The 25,769-nt window shown below is 35.3% G+C and overlaps 1 protein-coding gene across 8 annotated transcripts in view; it reads right to left on the bottom strand.

Moving 5' to 3' along the window:
- Positions 1 to 25,769, bottom strand: part of LOC133208204 (transcription initiation factor TFIID subunit 4-like) — a 248,593-nt gene that overhangs the window by 200,037 nt on the left and 22,787 nt on the right. For 7 of the 8 annotated variants that reach the window (XR_009724289.1, XR_009724291.1, XR_009724288.1 and 4 more), the window contains exons 4-10: positions 25,503 to 25,730; positions 24,508 to 24,630; positions 22,656 to 22,745; positions 21,155 to 21,412; positions 11,244 to 11,349; positions 7,007 to 7,121; positions 1,148 to 1,311 (exon numbers count right to left, since the gene is read on the bottom strand). Coding sequence is in view for 5 of the 8 variants with exons in the window: in XM_061345915.1 (XP_061201899.1) it covers positions 1,148 to 1,311; positions 7,007 to 7,121; positions 11,244 to 11,349; positions 21,155 to 21,412; positions 22,656 to 22,745; positions 24,508 to 24,630; positions 25,503 to 25,730 (1,084 nt within the window). In the remaining 3 variants the exon portion in view is untranslated. The remainder of the gene's footprint in view (positions 1 to 1,147; positions 1,312 to 7,006; positions 7,122 to 11,243; positions 11,350 to 21,154; positions 21,413 to 22,655; positions 22,746 to 24,507; positions 24,631 to 25,502; positions 25,731 to 25,769) is intronic. The other variant, XM_061345914.1, reaches the window with a different exon arrangement.

Consider the following 25,769-nt stretch of genomic DNA (forward strand, 5'->3'; position numbering starts at 1 on the left):
AACCTTGATGGCTTCCTCTCTCAGGTGGTGGTGAACCATCTCACAGAATGCTGTGCATACGCCTTCCCAGATAATATCACATAATGCCATCATCGCACCATTGCAACCTAGTAACTACAGCATGCAAAATAATTTACTTCTCCTAGAACTTAAAAGGGCACTAGTTAAAGTCCAAGAATGAAGCTTGACAATAAGCTAGTGAAAAACTTTACCTGCAACTGCAATATGAAAAAGACTTCCATTAATTCAATGAACACAACACAACATTTCAGAAGTAACCACATAACATAAAAACCCAACGGTACTGATTTGTAACAAGATTTTTCTATCTTTAAAATTACTAGATCCCTAAAAATTTTACCAGTGATACAAGCATAGTTCTAAAAGAAATACATGAATCACACCCTTACAGATTCTGAGCTTAGCATCTAAAGACACTGATAGCTCTGAAAATATTACCAAAATCGTGTTGAAAAAGATGTATTTAGGTACTAGAACATACACAGTACATTAAGTATGTCATATTAAATACATTCTGAGGATACTTACAAACCTTAAAATATCACTAATAGTGATGAGTTAATTTTCCACTGGTTTTTAACTTCTGTTTTCAAATAGCAGAACAAATAAATACACTTTTATCACCAGGACAAATAAACACACCTTTCTTTGGGAAAACAAACAAACAAACAAACAAAAAAAAGCTATGTGAAAATCACAACTTAAATACATGCACATGTTAAGATATAACTGGTTTGCACAGTGAAATAAAATTTTGACAGACAAATTCAACATTCTGTTAAATGTTATTCACAGGTGTCCTCTGTGACCTGTACTACTTACTTTACCTCTCTCTTTCAATCTTCTCATGTGTAAAACATGAAGGAGGATTGTGAGAAATAATTAATGTTTGCAAAGAGCTTTGAGATCCTTGGATATAAAAACAGAGGGAAAGCATGTTTAAAAGCACCAGTATACTTTTTTTTTTTCAATGTGACATAATTAAGTGACTTTTATCACAAAAAACCTTGAAAGTTTAGTAATACAAGATCAAGTAATGAAACTCCTAAAAAAACAATCTTAAATGCTAAGCATACTCATTTATTCCAAAGGAAACACTATCAAAAGGAAAGGACACGGTTCTCACCAATTTCAAGTATGCGTTTATGTAGAGGTATAGCAGCAAGAAACGGCTCATCTTTACAGGACTGTATCTGAGTTCCAACCAAGTCAGAATTGGCAGCCAAAATGCGGGCACTTTCTTCATTAACACCAGCCATAGAGGCAACATCATTGATGTCATCATCATCTCTATGATAATAAACAGACAAAATAATTCTGAATGTGGTACATTCATTTTGTGATTAACTGCTTCGCAAGAAATAATCACTGCAACATGCCCAGTGGCTGGGTCACCTTGAGCACAACCACCACGTTCTCTGTTTTTATAGAACATATTCTAGGATTCAGAAATAACTAAGTATTTCTTTGATTGTATTAGGAAAATTTTAGAAGCCGGACAATCTGTCTGTACCAGAAGGTGTGACTGAAGTGTCCTTTCTTCATCTGAGAGTTAGTAATATTAATGAAACCAGGATGGTCAGGCAATGATCACCACTAAAGACACAGCATTTGGCTATTCTTTTTATGCTGAAAACTAGAAGTAAAATAATAAATAAAAACCCCACAGACATTAAAAGAAAGAACATGAATTTGGAATACTGCATTATTTCACAAATTCCTATCAAAATGGACACCAATAGTAAGGAAAGATTCTTTGACCACAATGAGTTCTTGGGTATGTTTGGGTTCCAAGTGTGGTTTCAATGTGCACTGGTACTTTCCACGGCAACATGCAACAATTGGCTGAATATGTCAAGTAGTCTTAGAAAAATTAGATGCTATCATCTTCTCAAATACCACTTTGAGAAGATGATAGCAGGACTTCACTTGTTTGCCCTACAATAGCCTTCCTAACAGGAAGCTTGAGGAAGTACACTGCCAAATCTGAGTTTCCATACCTGTATCTTCCAAGCATCTTTTACCTTTATGAGGTATGACTCGTAACTGTGAAAATAACCATCTGTTTTTCAGCACATTCTGTTTAGGACTGTTACTGACATGAACACTATTTCAGCATATTCTAGAAGCAATTACACAACGTTAGAGACTATAAATATGAAAAGACTCACATACATCCAAGTCCAGACTCCAACTACTGCATAAAGCAAACGAATAAAAGCTTAATTTGAAAGATTTAAAAAACCAAAACATTACATAGATGCAATCCTAGAATACTTTCTGTCGCTTGTTACAAGTTCAATGTCTACAGTCAAAACCAAAAGCTACAAGTAAGGACAAAATGAGACAAATCTAGAAATCTGTCCCCTTCTACACCTTCCTTGATATCTGCACTACAGCAGTCCATTCTGGTGGAAGACTTCTATGTTTTTTTAGATACTGGATTTTTTCAAGAAGGGACTTTTGTTCATATAAACCTAGATAAGCGTACTTAACAACTGAGGCAAAAAATGGAAAATTTTTCAATGATTGATAAGCATATGATTTCTTCTCTAAGAGTGAAATTCCTTAGGACAATATAACAAAATTGATCTCCCAACTTGACAGTTTTCATGAGGAGTCTAAAGGATTTTCACTTTCACATTTCCCATGGTATGTATATGACACTCATAGGAGGGACACAGGAGCTGCCATGGAGAAACTGGGCTCCTACGCATTCAGCGCATGGATGACTAAACCACTCTTCTGCCTTGTCCAACCAGTTGTGAAACTGCCCCCAAATACCACAGCTGATAAATGCACTTAGCCACATATCAATTAACAATGATTTAAATATTTCACTGACAAGTTCAAAAGATTCTAACTATAAATGAAAAACAGGAACTAAGGCTGAACAAAGGGGGAAAACTAAGATTTTGGGAGGTTAAAAACCTCAGCACTCAAAACAGAAAGAGCATCACCCAAGGTAACCTACCCAGGACTAACAAGGCCAAATCCATCAGGCCTTTTAAACCGCAGCAAAACCAAATTCAGTAAAAAGGAAGTTCTCATAAATCAAACTTGAAACTATATAAGATAGAAGAAGCTACTGGAAAACAGAATTAAGCCCAGAACTTCATCTTCAAGCAAACATCCATACAAAAATCAAGATCGCACTCTTGATTTCAAGAAAACAATTTTTAAAAGTTTATACTTATCTCTACTTTTACTTGATAACAGAGAAATAGAATTTATCTTTTACCTTCCTTTTGTTTCGCATTTTCACTATTCTGATTTTAATTCAGAGTATAGGTCTGAGAACATGCTATAAATAAACAAATATTGCCTGAAATAAAACCACACAATTAATTTGAGCACAAACCAGGATTCCAATGAAATTACCAAAAATCAATGCAACTGCACTTATAATCATCATTACTAACTGCTGGAAAGAATAATTTTCTTCCATCTTAAACTAGCAATCTAATGTGAGTACATTTTTTTTCCTAATGTTTTGGAAAGCAATTTTTAATGTTTAATGGAAAATAAATATGTTTTAAGCATAGTTGGGACTAAAATTTTTTCAGTCTAAAGGGAAAAACTACCAATATATTATTTTCGACTTTGAGGAACTTCATCATGAGTAAAAGCTTGGATTTGGATACTGAAACACACATACACATTTATAGGTTAAGAGGGCTGGCATTCTTCCAAAACTGTTTCCTATAAAAGTCAACTTTTAAGTCCAGTTGAGTTTTCAGAAGTCATCCTGTGGAACAAAGATGCCATCCAGTGGTCGTCTAGATTGACGATTAATGTCTATCTTTCCCTTTTCATCCCAGAACAGTATTTAACAATTTTATGTTTCTTGGTGTGTATTACTGTGCTCACGCTAATTACATTGTCTCAGTAATTATTTCTAGGGTTTTTTACTGGATTAAATTCCAAGTCTTATGGGATAAATCTAACATTCTGACATACATGCTATTTTTAAGAGAGCATGGTTTCTCAAACTCCTTCCAAACACAAGCTACATCTTAAAATAGGCTAAGAGCTGAGCTCTCCTCCTGCATTCTACCTCTTGTGACATACCTCCCCCTCTCTTCTGCATTGAAAACATTTGTGCAATTACAAAAAATAACCTTATCTGAAAATAAGAAAGGAAAAACAACGTATTTGCACAGTTGTCCATAACACATTAAGAATGGTTCTGTCCGCTTCTTGCCTCATTGCACATGTAATGCCACTGAGCCTTATTCAATACAGTTAGGAAGTGGGAGAATAATACAAGAGTACAAACACAGTATTTCCATCCTAGGAGATACGTAGTCTGGCCAGTCCCTGATCAAACCTGCCCTGAGTCAGAAGTTAGACTAGTTGACCTCCCAAGGTCCCTTCCATCTGAAACTACTGCGACCTAGTATCAGGGAGTAAAAATGTTTCCACTAGTTCTTTACATTGGCCACAGTCTGAAGTATGGCTAATAATTACTTTGACAGTTTGCTACTTTCACTGTTGTCAATGGTAGATTATGTCAGTATGTTCATTTCTCTGGACTATGGAAACCTCTTATGGTACAAGCACAAGTCTGGATCTTTACTGTAAACGAAACAAAAAAATATAAAAAACAATTCAAATTTGCATCCTCAAATATTAACAGCGTTGAAAGGTCAACTAGATGGAATATGTCTGTAGCTCTCTAAAGAATTCAGCAACAACAAACTTTAATACCAAAAAGTGACAGTAATTCATCAATACAACAACTTTATGTTACAGAAGTTCTGGGTTGAAAACTCTGCTTCATAAAACAGCTACTATAATATCCGGTAGAGTTCATTAATAAATACTGACATTAAAGGTTAAGCTGTAATTTGCAAAATTCCTCATTGCTTTTATGTAATTCTTTCTTCTATTTTCCACAGTCCAGAACAGAGGAAACTGAAAATAAAGTTCACATTTCCATTTCTAGTGACCAAGATTTTGCTCACAAAAGTGAAAAGCTCAAGTAAGTTATTTTAAAGAAAGCAGAATATAAAATAATGAAACAAATATGCAATAATAAAACACTAAGGGCAAAATAAATTTATACATAACACAACTATTTTTCAAAATTCTTGCTTTGCTTTAGATGCCAGTTTGCCTTCTGGCTAAAAACACATTCTTCACACACGCTGGGAATGCTGAGGAAAACTAGTCAGCATTCAGAGGATTAATACAGATTTCCAGCTCTGTGCCTTTAGGCTTAATAGTCAGACATCTATTTGTCCTCAGGAAAGGTTAGGGGTTGAAATGCAAATATGCAAACAACTAAATTCTTTGTTAAGATATCAAGAAAAAGCTTGATCTTTGCTGCTGTTTAATAAATCCTTGCAATTTTATGGACTTATTTAAATGCAGCTTTGTGTTTTACTATTTTGAAGGAGAAAACAATGCAAGGAAACAAACACATTCATTCTGACTAAAATTTGTTCTCTAGAGGAAAAATGACATACACCCTTGACAGCTTATTTACCAAACTCACTAAAGATTTATTGATTTATCAATCAGTGCCTTGAGCATTTGCTTCTCCCCAAGGGAAAATTAACAATTCCAGCTAACCTAATATATTCTATGTATAAACTAAGTGAATGCAAGAATCAATCCTGGCACAGTTTACAACATCCAGTTAAAAAAAAATGCTGTCCCTTTTGGTATATGTAAAATTGAAAGCTGTACTAACGAAGAATAAATGTTCATGTTGCTTACAAACATAAAAAATACTTATTAAGACAGTACAATTGAACCCAACAGACATTTTAAATCATTTAAATACTCAGTGGGAGGCAAAAGCATTGGAAAATAAAAAATTGAATGATTTTGCTTCTAGATTAATACTAAGTACTACCACTATTAGTTGCAATGCTGACATGCCTCAAAGCAGAGCTGTTTCAAAGAGCTACAAATTCTCTTCTACTTCACCTGTGAAAGCATAAGCCTGAAAATTAATTACTGGTTTGATGATGTCAGAGCAACATAAGAAATACAGAATATGAAAATCTAAGAACACTTTGTCATTTAACAAAGAAAGAAAATGTTGAAACACAAATAAAGCGTACTTTTATCAGTGGAAAAAAATTAAAATTATGATAGCATAAGCAAAGTGCAGTAAACATAAGACTAGCTTTTCACTACAAAAAGTAAAACTATCGAAATACATATTAAAAAAATATCTGAAGTACAATAGAGCTGGTGTAGCAACTCAATGCATCAATGCTACTTTGCTGAACCTTTGCATCACCTGGTTAATACAGGGACCCACAGAATGCCCCAACCTCTGCTACTGAAGGGTAAGCACGTGAAGAATATATACGATGTCTTCTCTTTACAACCAGGAACAACAATCCTACACACAGTCACAAGCACACATCAAAAAACCCACCCAAGCAAACAAACAAATAAAAATGAAACAAAAAACCAAACCAAACCACCAAAAAAAACCTAAAAAAAAAAACCAACACAAAAACCCAAACACAACTACTAAAAAAAACAACCAACAACAAAACAAACCCATACAGTATTTTCTCTATGCTGATAAGGGCATAGCTGCAGAAGCTTAACAACAGGACGCCTTCTCGTCACACTCAGCACCTTCTCAGCAAGATACATTCCATATGAATGTTAGAATCTGATAGAATGAAACCACCCATGTATTTTTTAAAAACTTCATACACACGATTCCCTTTACCAGAAGTTTTATTATAACCCACAGAACTGAAGGCTTTAATAAACATTAAAAAGTGCATTTAGGGAAAAATCCTCAAGATATGTCGTGACCCCCTCCTTCTTTTTAAAATAGAACTAAGTGAGCAAATTGTCACCCAATAATAGTAAGAAAAGGCAGGAATTATTGTAAAACACTGCCCTCTGGTGTTAAGCCAATTCTAAATTCTATTTTATATTTAAGATTCCCCCCAAGCACACCCCACCCCACCCCCCTCATTTTTCTCGTTATTTTTTATTTTTTTACCTGAAAGAACCACCTCCAGGGTCATTCAGCTTGTTTTTCTGATTTGCAGAGACCTGAACACCAAAGCCCCCAGGACTTTTGCTGGCTTGTATTGTTGGTGCCTTTCCTACTGTGCCTGAAAAACACCAAGCAACGTTATTATGAGCTGTCTTAGGCAATTTACATCAAAGAACCTTCTGTCCAGGAACTAAATTTAACTGTCTGTAAATTGCAAACAAAGGAAGTTATTATTTTTAAAGATTACACTGCTGAAGAAGAACAATTTAAAATACAAAATTTACATTAATCCTGCAGTTTGTTCAATATTTATGAGATACTGGGGACTCCAAAACTGAAAACCATTTGCCATAACTGGTTATAATACACATAATGGCTATAAGTGTGTTTGCAATTGCCATTAAACCACTTTTCTAGATAATCTGCACAGAATAAAGAAGCAGAATTTGAAATGGTGTTGATACAGACAATTTAAGTCGCAGTCACTCAGGGTATTAACTATGCCTTTTATATTTTTTACATAGTCATTGTTCTTGGTTGCAGTGAAACACATGTATTTTCAGAGTTGAAAGCATTATTTTAAATATTTTAAAATATTTCATGTTATATGTAAAGGAAAAGACATTTTTGTAAAATTTGACACAGACTGGAAGTAAAACTGGGCTTTCTAAATGAGCCAGGCTGTGGTGGACCATTCAGCTTCTTGAGACAGTATATTAAAAACATTTATACTAATTCCTCTCTGACATTCAAGGCCAGGTTGGACAGAGCCTTGGGTGAGACGGTTGAGTGTGAGGTCTCCCTGCCCATGGCAGGAGGGTTGGAACTTGATGATCTTAAGGCCCTTTCCAACCCTAACCATTCTATGGTTCTATGATTCTAATATCTAACAAAAAGTAATTACAAATTTGTGTTGCTAGTTAGAAAAATCAACAGACCTGTATTATTACTATTAAAAACATTTCATCAGTATACAAATGAAAAAGGAATGATAAATTGAACTTTCGGAGTAAGCCCTCCTTAACTGCTTAAACATGTTTACTTGGGTTGTATTTTATATTTCCTTTAATCCCACCTGTGTTTTGGCATGTGAAAATAATGAGTTCATGTCTGCTTAACTTAAAAGATCGCACCTTCTTTTCACTCAATTTTATTGAGCGTTACATACACATAGTACTTCAGACTCTGAGAAGGACATGAGGTTATTTCTACACATCTGTAACTCAACTGCATATAAATGACATGCTATGAACCTTAGTAGAGTTGCATTACTTTTCTTTCAGGAATTATAAAAATCTGAAATGTATTACCCAAACAAATTCTTGTGAGAACACTTCTTTGCTAAAACAAAAGTGTTAGCTTTGAATGAGTACAGCATTACTTTCTTTTATTTTGAAGTCTTCAACAACTTCAACATATGATCATAAAGCTAAACTGATCTAACAGTATTTGTTCAGTTCTTCAATCTGGATAAATCAACCATTGTGTGGACTGTCGACATTAGCAAGTACAAAACAAGATTCAGGACTTGAGGCTCCAAGCCTGAGGAACAAAAATATTTTGTCATCAGAATATTCAGGGTCCATGAGATGTCATAGATAGCATCAGTTCATGGTCACGATAGTTCATTTATCTATTTAAGATTAGCTAATTGAAAGGTATGTGAACAGTACTAAGTGAACTGGAAGGAAAGAAATAATAGAATAATAAAAATTAGCAGATCTCTGCTTTCTACAATTAACATCAAGGAGATTAAAAGTGTGCTAACCTTGAAAATTATTGCAGTGGCAAAATGAAGGTAACAGTGGCATTAACTCCTCCAGAATTACTACAGCATTCCTTTAGAACTAGTATCAACAGCTTGTCTTCTACAGATGATATGATAAATTTTGGTTTAAAAAAAATAGAAAAGAAAAAGGTACAGCAAGAGATCAGTTAGCTTCCTGGTGTTAAGAAAAGAGTATGTCTACACTGGATATGGAAAAATAGGCCTCTTTCTTTCACCCCATGTATGTGTAATTCTACTCAAATGGATCTGCTAAAGTAAATATAAGTTTTGGGGTGACATAAAAGCTTTCAGGTTTAAATCACAAATCAACTGTGGGCCTAGATAGTTCATGTGATTGGTAATGACATACAGAGTCTTTTACCACTGCATTCTCGTTTCAAAATTTTAAGTAGGAAGATCTAGGGAAATAAGCCCCAATTTAGGAGCTTAGTTGTATTCTGGCATAGGTTAAATAGCTGCAATGAATATGCTGGGTCTTTATTCTATGGCTCAATTCTCCCATTCATAAGGTGCAATTCACATTATTATTATACTGACAAGTGATCTGATAAAGGAGTGTGAATTTTTCTGGCTGTAACTATGGTGTCACTCTCCCCAGTGTAGAAGTAATTTTATTAATATCAGAGTCCTTAAAGCCTGTTTATTTGTACAACTGTTTTAAAAAGCATTATACTCTGTTCACATAGATGCATTAAGACACAACACACTAGGAGATTCACTCCAATCTGAGAAGGAAAATGTACCATTTGGTGGAAGGTGGCTCAATTCTGGTGTCACTAAAAATCACACTCCACCAAATTATACTACTTTATTTTTCTATATAGACCACATCGTATTACTGTTTACTTCCTTCTAGAGGAACACCTAGGCCAGTATACAACATCCTTATACCGGTCATTACCGTAGAAAGTTTTAGCAATAAATAATAAATAAATAAATAAAGTTTTAACAATATATCCAGATCAAAATAATCTGGTATCTGACCGTATGCCGTAGCGGCATTTCTTAGAGCTGCAAGCACACAGACAGACTTTTCACCAGACACAGGCTGCAGGATGGGCAGTTTTAGAATGGGATGTTTTCTAAATTCTTGTATAATTAAAAGAATATAGTGGTGAGCTTAAACAAGCTTGTAATTAGGAATATGCTCATCTGAAAGCAGGGGTTTGCATTAATTTGCCTTTATGAACTATTGCCTTCTTTAAGTCAGACTGCCAACTAAGTTACATTTTGTTGGCTGATCAATTGTTATTATGAATAAATTTGTATTCCAAAACTAGTGTTTAGAAAGCAGATGCCAGTATCATGTAAATTCTTGGCACATTGATGACTTTCACAACTCAGAGACTGAACAAGCACAGAAATTAAATCAGCCTTCAGTCTCAGACACATTAGTTAGAAGTGGAAGTTCATGCTATAAGATGTCGAATACCTTTCCTGTTAATAAAGTCAGGACATGAGTATCAGTGCTATCAAATATATGGTACCTTTAATGGCATTTCTTCCTAACTTGGAAAAACAGCCTACAAGATTACAGTGACAGTTTGGTCTCCATGCCCATTCAACCTTTGGATTCTCTGAAGAGAATGGCAGAACATCAACTGCTGTTAACCAGTTTTGATGCTTTCTTTTCCCAAGAGGACAGAGAAGACCAAACAGTTAAGTCAAATAGGCAGGAACACATTTTGTGAGTTTAAACTAGTTTGATTTCTGAGTATCTAAATATGACAAGCTCTGTATTCCATTACAAACCCTGAATCATCTAAATGCCCACACCCAAAAAGATACTTGCACACATAATCAGGAAAAATAAAAACCAAGCCTAATAGGTTTAGTAGTGGAAAAAAACAAATGAGCGTTTATTAGAAAGTAAGAAGGCTTCAAGAACCCTCTTAGAAAGTGGGATGTATAAGCCAGGCATTAATCCACCTGTGCAGAGAGATACGAGGAAGTTGCCCTCAAGCCACTCCTCTTGCTCCCCTGGCTGATCATGGCATGTCACTTTGCTGCAGTTGGGGGTTGAGAAATTTCTCTGGAGTTCTTATCTTGACCTCTGTAGCTGCAGACATAGTGACTATCATGCTCTGCTTCAGCAGTAAGTTAGAAATAGGGTGATTACACTGAGGCATCTTCTAGGTCCAGGGATAAAACAAATGAATTTCTTTCTTGGCCCAGAGTTACGAGTCTAGGATGGTAATTCTGACTTTTTTCAAGAACCTTCCATGAATAACTGCTGAGCAAAGGACTAAGCATGTGCGTTCCAAAACATTTAGCTGTCTGAAATACCTTGAAACTGCATAGCAAAAACATGCATTCCTCAGCCAGCATGAATAAAAAAATATGTCAAGCCTGCCAATTTCAACACTTTAAAATTTTCCCATGCTACTAGTTTGTATTTACAATGAAATTCATACAAAGGTAACAATCTCACTAAAACATTTAAACCCATACCTTGTGGTCTAATGGTCTGAGTTATTACCACTGGCATCCTAATCTGGGTAGTCTGGCAAGCAGGGGTTCGTTTCACAGTTTGAGCAGATGTTGACTGGATAATCTGCTATTATTAAAAAAAAGTATACTTATATTATACTCTTTATACACAAACACACACAACGTAAATACACTAATACCTGTAATTACTAATATAAACATGTGGATCTCTAAAAGCACAACCAGCTAGTGACAAAAGTCATATTCATGTAATGCATGTGGTTGTGTGTGTGTGTATATACCTATTTTGTCATTATGCCTTAAAAAAAAAGTAAAATTAAAAAATATTCGACACAAATGTCATGTCACAACTTTCATCAAAAATCTATTTCAAAATAAATATTAAAGTTTAGACGTCTGTCTTTACAAGTTTTACTAGGAAGAAAAACATTTTTGCAGAAGAAAATCCTGCAACAATTTTAGTGGTTTCCACCTACAATCATGAGGCCTTTCACTAGATAGCTACGCTTTTTAAAAAAATATATACTAAAAGTAAATTCAAAAATATCATGGGTTCTGAAGTCAGATATGCACAAGAAAGAAAACAATGTTTTGTAGCAATCATGTACTATTCATCTTTTAAGTATTAACTGGTTAAACTCAAGGTTTCACTTACTACTAAGCCAAGCTCTGAAGCCCCTACGCAAAACTGAAACTGGGTTAGAAACTTATAATTTGACCCATAAGCAAATTAAATCAAAAAGAAAAAGTCTGTAAGGGTTATGTGTAAGCAACAGCAAAATGTACGTTCATGAAATCAAGGACAAGGTAGGCACAGATGTAAGGAACAGAAGAGTCTAAAAGATGAGTAGATGCTTCAGAGCTGGAAAAAAAAAGTCCATACATAAACTTGGAAACAAAATACAGGCAAATAGCTGCAAATAAAATAACAACCACAGCTCACATATGACAACTTGAGAAGTCATATGTTCTTCAGTCACAACTGTGTTACTCCCACTGCATAATGTGTCTGCTGTTCCTAAGTTACACATAATCAGTCTCACACCCACACGATGCAGTATTCCCTCCTAGAGGACAACATGCCACACAACACATGGCTACTTTAAGCAAACAGGAACCACTGCACCTTTGTTCAGCACCAGTTGGCATTATTCTTACAAATTATACCTAAACCTGGTATTATTTAGCTGAATAATGAACTGCCACATCTCTGACTTCCAAGTATGCTGTGGAGAAAGGAAAGGAGGAACAGTATTTTTAAACGAGATGTAAAAATAGAGTAAAGAGGCTATGGAACAAATAAGAAATTGTTCCATCAGCAGGAACCACAGCTCCCATGAGGAGAAGGTGAAAACTACAAACAAGAAAAGAATAACGAGGGAACAAGACCTGTGATATCGTCTGGAGAAAAAGAAAAAAACCAAACCCAAACTAAACAAACACGGCCATTCTGAAGTTACGAAATTGCATCCCGTACATCCTAAAATATCAGCAGTTTAAAAGTCTTAATAAACCTGTGGGTGTAGAAGTATTAGCAATAGCTACCTTGCAGAAAGAGAAAAAGGGAAAAAATGATTAAGGATTGAGCTCCAACTACAAACAATGAAGGAAAATGTACTAAGCACAAAAACAGAGCAAATGGATGTCAATTTACTTGTTCAAGACAGGCAGTAAGTATATAGTGACATTCTGAGAGGAAGAGTGAAGTAGCTACCATGCTTAAAACAGGAAAGAAATAGAGGTGATAAGTAAAAATGAGGGGAAAGTGGAATTTGACTGCATTTTGATGCACAGGAAACATGTACAAGTGCATTTTAATAAGTAGAGGTAGAATAGCCTGCAGAAAAAAAAAAAAAAAAAAAACAAAACCCAAAACATACTGGTACAAAACCCAAGGAGAATGTTGACACTTTTATAGTAAATTTTTTTTATGACTTTTCAGAGAACAGTGAAGAAAAGCAGCCACACCTTAACCGGCCAGAAGCCAGGCCAAAAAGGAGATGTGTGACCTGTGGATAGAATTACTATCTGGTATTACAATAATCGTTTGTGATTTCCATTTTTTTTCCTCTGTGAAGCAAGCAACTTCTACAGTTCAGAATCGAGTTCTGTTTCACCTGTTTAATATTGCCATGTGAATGCCCTAAAAGATTACCCATTAACACCACAAAAGACAGAACAGCATTTAACCATTTTAAGATTACATAAATAATGCAAATTATTTCCTTGATATCAAACACATTCAAAAATGTCCTTTAGTAAGTATGAGGACTTAACATATGTAGAAGTGCTGCAAGTATAGAAAATGATTGAGAAATAACTTCTCCAAGGGGCACAGATCAAAATCATCATCTTAAATGTCATACAGAAACCGATCAGCAACAAGTGCATACTCTCTAAAAGGAACAACAGCACCTGAACTCAGAGCAACGTTTTACACTAACTTAAATTCCAGTTTCTATGCAGTTTTAAGATCCCTTTCAACACAGATGTAATCTTCAGAACTGAAGTGATTAAGGAATGCACATTAGCAATTTGTTTCTGAAACAGAATGTGTAACCTTCCTTAGTGGCAACCAAGGAACACAGTAAATACTGATGAAACAGTTACTCGACTGTGCATTAAAATGTATAAACAACCTAAACCAGTCTTCATCAATTAAAATAATTCTATCTGTTCTAACTCTTCTTGTCTATTTTCCTAACAGCATAAACATATTATTATGTCCTTAACTCAGCATGAAAAGTGTGGACAACAAACAAGGTACTATCAAGCTAGTCTGAGAGATTATTAACTATATTATTTCATATTTCTCACACCTTAAAATCACACACAATGTGTGTACCCTATTTATTGCTATCTCTTGATACGCTGAATTGATGCTAAATGCCCAGATGATCCATTCATGAGGACCTATTTACTAACCCAGACTGAGCTAGAAGATTCAGAAGTGGATTTTTTAGTATACTCAGGTTATCAGAGACATTACTTCAGAAAAGGGAAGATCTTACTGCTGTCTGCAACCACCTCATGGGAAGATGTAGGGAAGATAAAGCCAGCCTTTCTTGGAGATGCAAAGCAGAAGGATGTGACACAATAGGTACAAGTTGAAATACAGCATATTTCAACTTAATCTAAGGAAAAAAAAGATTTACCACAAGGGTGGGCAAGCACTGGAACAGGTTGCCCAGAAAGGCTGTGTAATATCATCTTGAAGATGCTTCAAAACATGACTGGTCAAGGCCCTGGGCAACATGCTAGCCTGTAAAGAGGAGGCTGAACTAGACACCTCCAGTAGTCCTTTCCAACATTTTATGACTACATCTGTAACTGTATTCTCAATGATCTTATACAAGTGCTGAGTCAGAAAAGGTAACAAGACAGACTACCTCCAAAGTTATAGAAACTGTTAATCATTACATCTCCACAAAATAGAAGGGAAGCCATTTTCATTACTTCACCACTGAAGACAAGCACAACAGAAGAGTAACAACAAAGTCACAGAAAATAGGAAAAGATTTAATCTGATCTAGCCGTTGAAAAATTGGAAAACAGTAAAACTACCGAACAAAATTATGAACAAGATAGTACTGAGACAGCAAGTACTGTCATATATTTCTTCCTTTCATTCCTCTTCATTTATCAATGAAAAGTTGAAGAACAACTCCTAGACTGATGAACTCTGGAGCTCTTCAAGGAACACACTAAGGCAGGAAAGTCATGGTACTGCTTCTCTGACTGCAATACATGAAAAGCCACCTCAAGTTTTATTCTATGAAATAACACTTTTATGCATAAACAATGCACATTTCTCACAACAAAGTATTCTCTCCTTTTTTATTTCATCTTCCCAATTCTCCTATTAACCATCATTCCATTCCATTTCACTAGGCACGTTCACATTTTTTCACATTTGCCTGCTCAGCCAGACAAGTTCCTTTTCTAACTTTCTGAATGCTTCAGACTACTACCCTGTCTGTTGCTAAAGTTAACTTTTATTTTCACATCTGTAAAAAGATGTTTATACAATGGTGTTTCCACAAAACAAGACAACTTACAAAGATGAAAAAAGGGTATTTGTCATACTACTGGTAACCAGAATAACTAAGTGGTGACAGCTGAAGTACCCGTTTTCCTTAAGGCCCTTCTTTAAAAGTATTCAATAACTGTATGAGAAAAAAGTAACAGTGATCTCTGATCCCAGTCTCAAGGCAAAAGGTGATGATCACACTATGACAGATGTGAATCTTCTACCATATGTGTTATTGCAGGACAAAGAACAAATTACAGATAAGAATGAAGACCATCCATTAACAGCACAATTGACCAGCAAATTTAGGCTGAGAAAGAATTTAGGCAAAGCACAGAAAATGTATAAAAGCAGAAAGACTGATAACTTGTTATCTTTCTCTTATTCAAACAGGAGATACTAAATAAAACTGAAAGCTACTACCTACAGACCAATGAAAGGAAAAATCCTTTGGGACGATTAGACCAGAACTCACTGCTTAAGTTTTTGAGGACAGGGATTTTGCAAGTCTTCAGCAATTTAAATGCTGCTTTACCAATGCAGATGCCCCAACAATATGCTTCCCCTTACTTAACAAGGGGTGCAATACCAGCCTAACTCAATTAAAATGAATCACACCTTGCAACAGAAAAGAAGCTTTTGAAAGTAGAAAACAAACAACAACAACAAAACAAACAAAAACAGAACAAAAAGACATTTGGAAAATATATCCCTTGACAAACTTTTTCTTTTTTTTTTTTTTTCCCCTCACTTGAAAGAAAAAGTATTGTGGAAGGAAGAAACAAGCCACTTGTAAATGTACAAAATTCAGAATGGCTATGGTCTGATATGACATTTATCTTCACTCACGAGTAAACACTTGCTAACTCACTTGTGGCTATGCCATTTCTGATTTATCAGTCTACTCACTCCTGAAGATAAATGTCATATCAAACTTTAGCTGTCATGTAATCTGGCAGCATTAACTTCCAATGTTCAGGCTTATGGGCTTAGATTTCATATTTAGCATTGGTTACCATGCTGTAACAGTTACAATTTTTCAACAGTGCCTCAAAATTTGCATATGCAAAAAAAAGAACACACCAAAACCAGACAGATATGGGCTTTTTTTAAAACTCAGCATGTATTTTTTAATGTTAATATGACAATACTGTTCCATTGAGTATACATTTTCAAAGAAGCCATGAAGAAAAATAAGACCAGAAGCCACTGGATCACTTGTACCACCTGTTCTAAGGAGCAAGTTTGAATCCTACAATTCAATTCTTCCTACAGTATTTCACCTGGTCTAATTTTGAACATTTTCAGTGATGCCTGTTTCATCACTGCCTTTGGGAGCCTGATCTACCATCTAATGATCTTTCTGTAAGGATATTTCACTTTATAGCCAGCCTAAACCCTCTGCTTAATAATATCCTGTTATTCATACTTACACTCTCTCAGACCACTCTAAATAATTCATTGATATACTCTGATGTTTAAACCCTTAAAATATTTGTAAATGGTTTTTATGTTCCTTTTTAGTCAGCATCTGACCAATTTACATGGGTTTAAGTCTCTTAATCCCTTCTTTCAGTCTTTGCTTTCAAGTCTGTCCTTTAATTGCCATCCTTTATTACTCACTTCCAAACAGCATTCTTTGCCAATATGCTCCTTGTATTAAGGTACATCCCACAAAATTCTGAGAGTAAAGTCCATGATAACTAAGAAATACAACCTAGTTAGTTCTAGGCTGTATTTCAAATAGGCAAACAATTTGTCAAATACAGGCTTTGTTCCTGTCAGTGCATCTCAGGCATCTACTGTTCAACAGCCATTTTTACTTAAATTTTATTGTACAGCAAATTCTAAGTCATCAAATAAATCTTTATTAGTTCATTAATAGAAACTACTTCTTTTATCCAAATGGCCATATTTTACTCTTCTACTCCTAAGCTGTCTTGCATACAGCACAAGACGAAAATTATTTCCTGTATGTCACTAAAATGTGTACGAATTATAATCATTTAAGCTTCAACAGAGAATTAAGAAGCAGAGCAGAACATCCCCATATAATACCATGCTTATTTCGCTTTTGTGTCCTGTTTCCAAACTCCATTACTTTTGTGAGCCTCTAATCACTACAACAGTCTCTGAAAAAGCAATAGTAAACATTTTAGCGATTACTTTTCCAATGTAATTTGGACGATGGTGAAATTTCCCCTCCAGAATCTGTGCACGATTTGCTGCAGCAACAAATCACAGTATGCTAGAGATTGGAAGGGACCTCAAAAGATCATCTAGTCCAATCCCCCTGCCGGAGCAGGAACACCTAGATAAGGTTACACAGGAACGTGTCCAGGCGGGTTTTGAATGTCTCCAGAGAAGGAGACTCCACAACCTCCCTGGGCAGCCTGTTCCAGTGGTCTGTCACCATGTATACATGTATTTCTACACATCTTTCCAAATCCCAGATCTGCCTAAACCTTTATATTGCCTTGCATATAATTAAATTCTTTTTAATTAAGATTGATCACTTTCAATTTCTTACTGTTTGTCATTTACATTTAATAATTGGCATCAAACCCCAGCAGTACTTTCTTCTTACAATGCAGTGTCAACTCTCTATATAAAGTGCTCATTGATCTCCATTACTCATCAATCTACTTACAACTTCAGCACATTTAATAGAGAGTATCTCTCATTCATAGAAATTTTGCCTGCTGTAACAGCCAGAACAAAACAGGTAACGCCTACGTATATAAGGCTATATAGAGCTCCTGCACCCTAAGAATGACAACTCAGATAAACTTCGAATGCTGCTCTTAGAACAATTAAAAAAAATTGATTGCTGGCTTATCTCACTAACATCTCATCAATAAAATATTAGCCTAAGATTATTCTCTTTTTCCCTAGCTAGCAGTAGTTACCAGTATTAACAGCACTATCTAGCTTTTTAAATCATAGCTTTTTCACAGTTTCGGAACATAATTCTAGTACTTTACAAGCCAGATAAATAAAATAGTCTCCTCCTTCATACCTACTATTATTATATATTTTAATGCTGGTCTCCTCTGTGCAATCTACACTGTGTGCTAAACAGCATACACAGAATTCCCATGTTGCAAGATACCTCCATATAACTGGCAGAAGTATCACCATATCTGACCCTTTTGTAAAAGAGAAAGTGAAAACAAATGAACCGCTAACAGATTCCCCACATTTTTAAAGAAACTAGACTCCTGTAAAGTAGCTGGTATAGAAGGATCTATATTCCAAAACAGGCTTGCCCTTCTGCAGCTGGACAGTTTGCAAAGCCAGCTGGAACTCTCTCCAGTGAGCTTCAGGCTTGGAAAGTCTGGAGCTCAGCCAGTTCCCTCCATCAGTGCTGGCCACCCCTAGGCAAGCCAGCTGTAATCTTCCTCTTCCGGACAAGTCCCAGGCAAGATGGCCAGCAGCTCTTCGCTATGCTCTGATTTTGAGGAGCACAAAGAAGTGTAAAGAGTGCGATCAGTGTCACCACAAAAAAAGCCTATACTTAAGAACAATTACTAGTACAATATAGAGATGCTGCTGGGTTTTCTGCCTTGGCACCTGAGTTGATGGTGGTTGTGGTGTACAACATCTTTTTTCTTATGCAGTAGATCTTACTGCCTGATGCTGCTTTTGTCTGTATAGAACTAATCCGAAGGCCATTAAGAAGTGATTGGTTAAATGTAATGTTTGGTTCAATTAACTAATTGCTGATAAAATGAAAGCAAATACTGAACGCCAGTTTTGCAATACAACAATAAATTACAATTTTTAAGTTATTTGCTCCTCCCTAAATATTTTCTAGAAAACAGACAGTATTAAGCATAGGTTTGCTCCATGCAGTTTGCTACCTTCTGGAAAACGCAGTGATCATTTCATGCACCCAGTAAGATGGGAAAAAAAATAATAAAAAAATAATAAAATCAATCCTAGACCTACGACTTCCTACAGACAAACAATTTCTTTGGTCCATGAGATCAATCTTGACAATACACTACTTTAGCAGTTTTCAGCTCCTTCATATTGCACAGGTATGTCAAATAAGATGACAGAGCAACTCTTCATATTGCTAATCTCTACCACAGTAAACATCATGATTGCTTGCTTTGAGCAAGCACTGTCATGTGAGAGAGACACAAGAAGTGTCTTTCCCATAAATTTGGCTTTATCCTGTTCAGAAAATATTCCACAAAAACTGTAACAGTAAGAACTCTTGTCGACTTACTAAAACATTTTTGTTCTATGTCAGTGTTTGGCAAAAGGTGGGGTACAACCAGCAAAGCAGGTATGAGTGTTTATAGTTGGCTGTGAAAAACTGGGAAAAGCTGTGTTACTCAGCAGGAGGTTAGTCCTAAGATTGTTGCATAAAGTAAGTCTATGCTTAGTGGCCATTAACATTTATACTTTCAAAAAACCTGTCAGCTGCTCTGAGAAACTGCCTTCCACAGAAAAAGGGGTAATTTTTACATCTACTGCCTGTAATTGCAACCTGTTCCTGCTCCCTACCTTGAAGAACCAAAGTGATTGTCAATTCAGTCCTACACAGATATGACTGAACACAGACTAACAGAGATAAATCATAAAGAAGCCACAAAAAGCCTAAAACCACTATTCTGATTAATGCAACAGTCCGGCAGAGGTAGGGAGAACCCGTCTTAAAAAAGACAGACTGCAAGCAGCTGACCAAAAAGGAGACAAGGTAAGGTGCAAAACTGCCAAATGTCTGTGTGTACTACAAAAGCCAGAGTCAGAAGTGTAAGCACGTAAGATGCTCTTACACATTCAAACCACGCTCACTAAAGGATGGTAAAATTATATTAATTTCATTTTAAAGCTAGTAATTTAGCTTCTAGAAAGTATTTGTAAGCTTCAAAGGACATGGCTTTGCTGGCTTAGGCATTTAGATTGTGCACTGCTACTTTTAAATTAAAGCAAAAGAAATATTTCTCTCTTCACACACCCTACAAATTATTTACATCCTTTACAGAGCTTATAAGCTCAAAGACAGATCACTGTAAGGTTTTACATTATCATATGTGCATTTCTGGATCATGGTGATATGATTAAGACAAATTTTTACCAACCTGATACACCTTCTTGAACTTGTCAATTTGATTTTGAAATCTAAGTCAAGTATTTCATTCATACATACACAGAAACCACAGACAAAACTCTTACATCTTTGCCTGAAGGATGATAATGCCTGTGTAAAATCAAGGCCTTGTAAAAATCTTAAACCTGTTTTAATTACCACTGTAAACACACATGCAAGATCCTATGTAACAACAGGATAAATTCACCACACTCAATGAGTAACTGACTGTAAAGTTGCCTTATTGATAGTGCCTTTAAAATTAATGAGCACATAATACTCCAGAATGTACAACAGTAACATATTTCAGTAAGTAACAAAGTACAGCACTATTTCTAAACAAAGCATGCTGGTACAGTACAGCTATTCTTCTACAATATTTTATAACTATGTGTAGAAGAATTTAAAATAAGAACTAATTTCTATGCAGATGAAGCTAAACAAAGCAGCATATCTAACGACATAGTAAAAATTATACTCATCTGCAAGTCTTGAAAAGCTTTCTGTTCTACGTTTGTAATTAACTCACATTCCACTGTGCTCATATAACAATCATGGTATCCCAGACAAGAGCAGAGTTTCTTATATTTAAGCTACGCCAATAACATTGCCTGAACTAAGTTTACATACATGTGTACTGCCACAAAATGACGAACTACTAAATATCACTGAATATGATACAAACAAAAAAGTATTTTCCAAAACAAGCTGCAATAAAAATAACACTGAAAATTGCTATTCAGCTTAAGAAATTCTCTTTTATACTACAGTACCTACCAGTTGAGAACTCTGATTTGACTGTACCACCTTAACCTGAGGAGGCTGCACTGTATTTGATACAGAGACTGTGCAAATGTTGTTTGGTTGCCTTATTCCCATTGTTTGTGTGGTGACAACAGAGGAAATGCTTCCAGAGGCAGACTGAGGTATAACTTGTGACAGTTTGGTTTGCTGAAGTGACTGCTGAGACGGCTGTCCTTGCAAAACTGAATGTTGACTATTCAGTAAAGATTGTCTCAGTGCAGGTAGACTTTTCTAAAAACAGAAGAAAGTTTATGAAATACCAAATTTAGCACGCACACCAAAAAAATACTTTGAAATTTGCTGTAAACATAACTAAAAGAATGCAGCTTGCTTTCCCATTTTAATATTGGCCTATTCATCAAAAAGAAGTAAGATTGAGCATATCTTGTAAGAGGCAAGAATCAATTTAGACTTTTAATAAGCTTTAAATTTGGATTTAGCAACCTGTCAATTTTTATGTGCCCTAACTCCACCACAGCCATAAAACAGAACACTCCCCTCCTCAAAACTATCTATAACTTGTAGCTTAGGTCTTTGGAAGGGTAACAAATTGAAACAGAAAAGGCAGAACCATAAGAACAGCCCCATTCCCACTGCATGCTAGAAGAAGTAAGCTGCACCAATTTACTTCTGACATGCCTCCAGTACCTGGAAGATGATACAACTGCTGATGCCTTACAGCAACAGCTATTTACTGTATTTTTACTGATCTAATGTATTCTGACTGGATTAGAAAAATGTACTAGTGTATGCTTCATGTTCAGACCAGTTCAAGCAAAAACTGGTGCTATACTGTACCTTCACAAACAAACTTTACTTTTTAAGTAGTGGTAGAGTTCTTTTGAAGTGCTCCCCCCAGGCAGCTGTAGAATGCAAGTGTGTTTATCCCAAGCTACAGTTCTTTCTAAACCTCTAGTATTTATTTAAAAACTTAATGCCTTTCAGTTGCCAAGAAAGAACTTCAAAGAAAGGAAGCAAGTTAAAACTTATCATGATTCTATAAATGACTGCAGTGTAAGAGCAGGAAAAGGCACAAATAAGGGTTAATAATAACTTGAAAAAACAGAAACAGAGGGTGAGAGTTCTGAAGAAAAGTTGAAGGGGGGAAAAAAAAAAAAATCTGCCCTAAACTGAGAAGCTCTGGACTAGAAGAAAAATGTTTTTAGAATTACAGTTGTGGTTTTGTTGGGGCATAATTAAACACATTTTGTATGTTTGCATATAATCTTGTATATGGATGCTTTTGCAGCTGATGTACAACAAGAACTAAATAAAAGTTAAATTTACCCCACATATACTAATTTAGGACCCTACAATAAATCCATTTGGTATCACATCAGAACTTCCATCTTAAATTAGTTCCAGATTACAAGAGACATCAATTATTTCAAATATATTTTTTAAAAGTATATTCTAAAACTTCATGTAATGACATTTTATGGAAATAAATTTATATAAGCAAGATTCACATCACCTTAAGGAAAGGTACAAGATATGGCTGAGGAGATGATTTGAGCTCCGACTGAAGGCGGGCTGTAAATTCTTCTGGATCAATCTTCGCATCCTTTAGGGGGAAAGAGAAAAAGCATCAAGAACTCATCTGAGTTGTTTTGTTGCTTTTTTTTCTAGATAAGTATATACATATACCTCTAGCTAAATGGGCTACCATATCAAGAACAACTTCCAAAGCTGAAGTCCCTCAACTCCTCTGTACCTATAAAATCCTTCTGTCAAGAGCTAATCTACATATGCACCAAGCCCCTTGGAATTCAGAAAGTTCCCTTGGGCATGTACAATTTAAGACACAATGAACTCCCATACACTTAAGTCTTTTTTGGGATTCCATTCTCATGCTAACATTTACATAGTGATTTCTTCTTTTAAAATTAAAAGACTGATTAAAAAAAAACAGGTTGTTGAAATAACCTTACCAACTACTATAAAATTTGCCAGCCCTTTTAATATGAAAATTACCTTTACTTAATTCTAAAACCAATTTTGAGGGTTCAATCTAACTTAGAATATGTGTATGCATACACACATATATATCTATATATATACACATATATATGTAAAGCATATGCATATATACAAAGTATACATATAAGTATATATATAAAATTTCCACCTGTATAAATGTATGTATGTATATTCACAAAACACACATGTTTAAATAGATGAAATATATAATAGTTTGTTTAGTAGTTAATACAGAAAAACTCTGTGATCAAGGTGTATTTTATAATACTTCTAAAGTATCTTTAGTTACAATCTCAGGTGGTAAAAAGACATTCATTAGCTTTCCTGGACTGATACAGAACAAGAACAGAAAAAAAAACAAAACCAACCTTCAATAAATGAATTTATTACACATATGTCTTATTAGTTGGTCTAAAAATACTATAGTCATTACCTTTACTTAGGTAATCTTAGTTTTCAAACGTTAAAACAAAACTGGAATCATTAATATTACTGTTGAATGTCTCCTACATGAAAAGTGTTAAGACTTGTCTAAACACACAGGTTACTCTGTCAACCAATTCAAAGAAATATGCATCAACTGCTTTTACATCCAAGTTCTTCATAGACTATATTTAATCTTTTTTTTAAGAAGCTTGACCATTTTGTCCAGCTCGACAGTAACTGTATGTGTGCAATTCATTTATACAATTCACTGAAATGCAAGTGGTACTGGAGAGTGTAAGTCAGACTTTTTCTGGGCCCAAGGACTCTGTCTAGCTGAAACACATCTTTGCCTTTTGAAATCCACTTGCAGTTTAGGCTCCATGCAGGGGCATCTGCCTGCAGAACTCAGCAGCCTGGACTCAGCAGCTTAGCAAAAGACTTTTACTTCACCCCTATAAATTATAAACCACATTGTGAAGGCATGCATTTAAATCCATTCTGTGGTTAAACAGCTTCTTACTGTTTCAGAAAAGACTTCAGTTTGGGGGAAAAGAAACTGAGTGAAAACCCAAGGAAAATACTATATGTTACTATCTTTACCTAAATAAAAGACCACAGTATTACCCATCAAAACAAGAGTGTTCTCCACAAATGCATATGCTTTGTTGCTTTGTTGCATTTCCCCCTTCAGAAATTGAAGAGACAGCCTACCTTTAAGAGACTTTCGAAGATATGTAATATACAGAATATATGAATTTTGATGCAGCCCTTCACTTACATTACAGAAAAAAAAAACCAACAAAAACAAAAAAAAAAACCACACAAAAAAAAAAACCACACTAAGATCAAAGCAATAGTCCTTACCATATGCAAATAACAAGCTTAATAGATAAATGACAGAATGAAAGATAATTATTTACCAGCAAATCTTGAACCAGAGCTTTCACATTACGGGATGTTTCTGGAGATGGTGAATTATGAGAAGCAAGTTTTATAAGGGTAGCTAAAAAGTTTTTGCATTTTTTCACATTCTCTTGCATTTCCTGCAAAAGAAAAGAAATATCAGATCCACGCTATTCTGCAATCGGGATCAATGCATGCTCTGATCACTATAAATAGGAAAAATGATGAAATTGTTCTAATAGAGGCAGGACACTGAAATACATCTGCTGGTATTTTGATCTTGCTGCTAGTTACCTGACATTTTCTTCACTTTTTTACGTAACTGAACACCATATCTCACAAATACTAACAAAAACAAAAAAGAAAAAATTAGGAAAAAAATATATATATATTTAATAGTTTACAGTCTGCTTTGATAAAAACAACCTTAAATATGAGAAGTGTATCTCCAACAACAACCTGTTGGGAGATGCTTTCTCCTTTAAGCGTCCACTACACAATGTACAACGTTTCCCAAGCTGTCTTAATTTGTTAAATTATTGATTCAGTATGCTTCTGTACAATGCAGCTACAGCAGTAAAATCAAACTAGAAATAGTATTCAAATATCACCTTATCTAATCTTTTCTTCATCAGTAGGAAAACAGATGCTTTAATTTTTTCAAGCCTTTATTTTTATGTGATATAATTACTCATGGAAATGGAAACACTGCAGCATAACCAGAGTTTTGAGGCCCAGTAACATGATAATAATGAAGACTGTAAGACTGAAGGCCTGATTGTTCTGTCAGCAGAAAGAGGATAGCTGTTTCACTACTGATCAGAAATGTTCATCCTCCCTCGCAGAATATGTATCTTATTTAGCTGAAATGAGTGGAAGGGTTTGTTTGTAAACTATTTGTTCCACCACAGGAAGAGTGCTGGCATGAGGAAAAATTCTTCCTTCTTCTGAATAGGCCTGAGAAGTTTAAAAAGTACTAAGAAAACCAAATTTGTAATATGTTAAAGCTTACCTGTGATACAACTGTAGTTCCAGCTACAGGAGAGCTTGGTATGACGTGGGGCTGTGCTGGTACCTGTGCTGTTGTATGAGGTGGAACTGGCAACCGAGGCTGACCCTGGGTTTGTGCTGTAGCTTGAGTTTGTCCACCAGTAATTACTGCAAGTTGTTGAGAAGTTGATGCTCCAGTTGCTACTGTTGCCTTGAATAAATTCTGAGCGCTCGTTGTAGCTACTGATACCTGTTCATATTTTATATTGAAAAAAAACTAGGTAATTAT

Source organism: Neopsephotus bourkii, unplaced genomic scaffold, assembly GCF_033783945.1.
Source record: "Neopsephotus bourkii isolate Nb327-2 ecotype Australia unplaced genomic scaffold, CSIRO-AGI_Nbou_v1 NB_245, whole genome shotgun sequence".
NCBI classification, from domain to species: Eukaryota; Metazoa; Chordata; class Aves; order Psittaciformes; family Psittacidae; genus Neopsephotus; species Neopsephotus bourkii.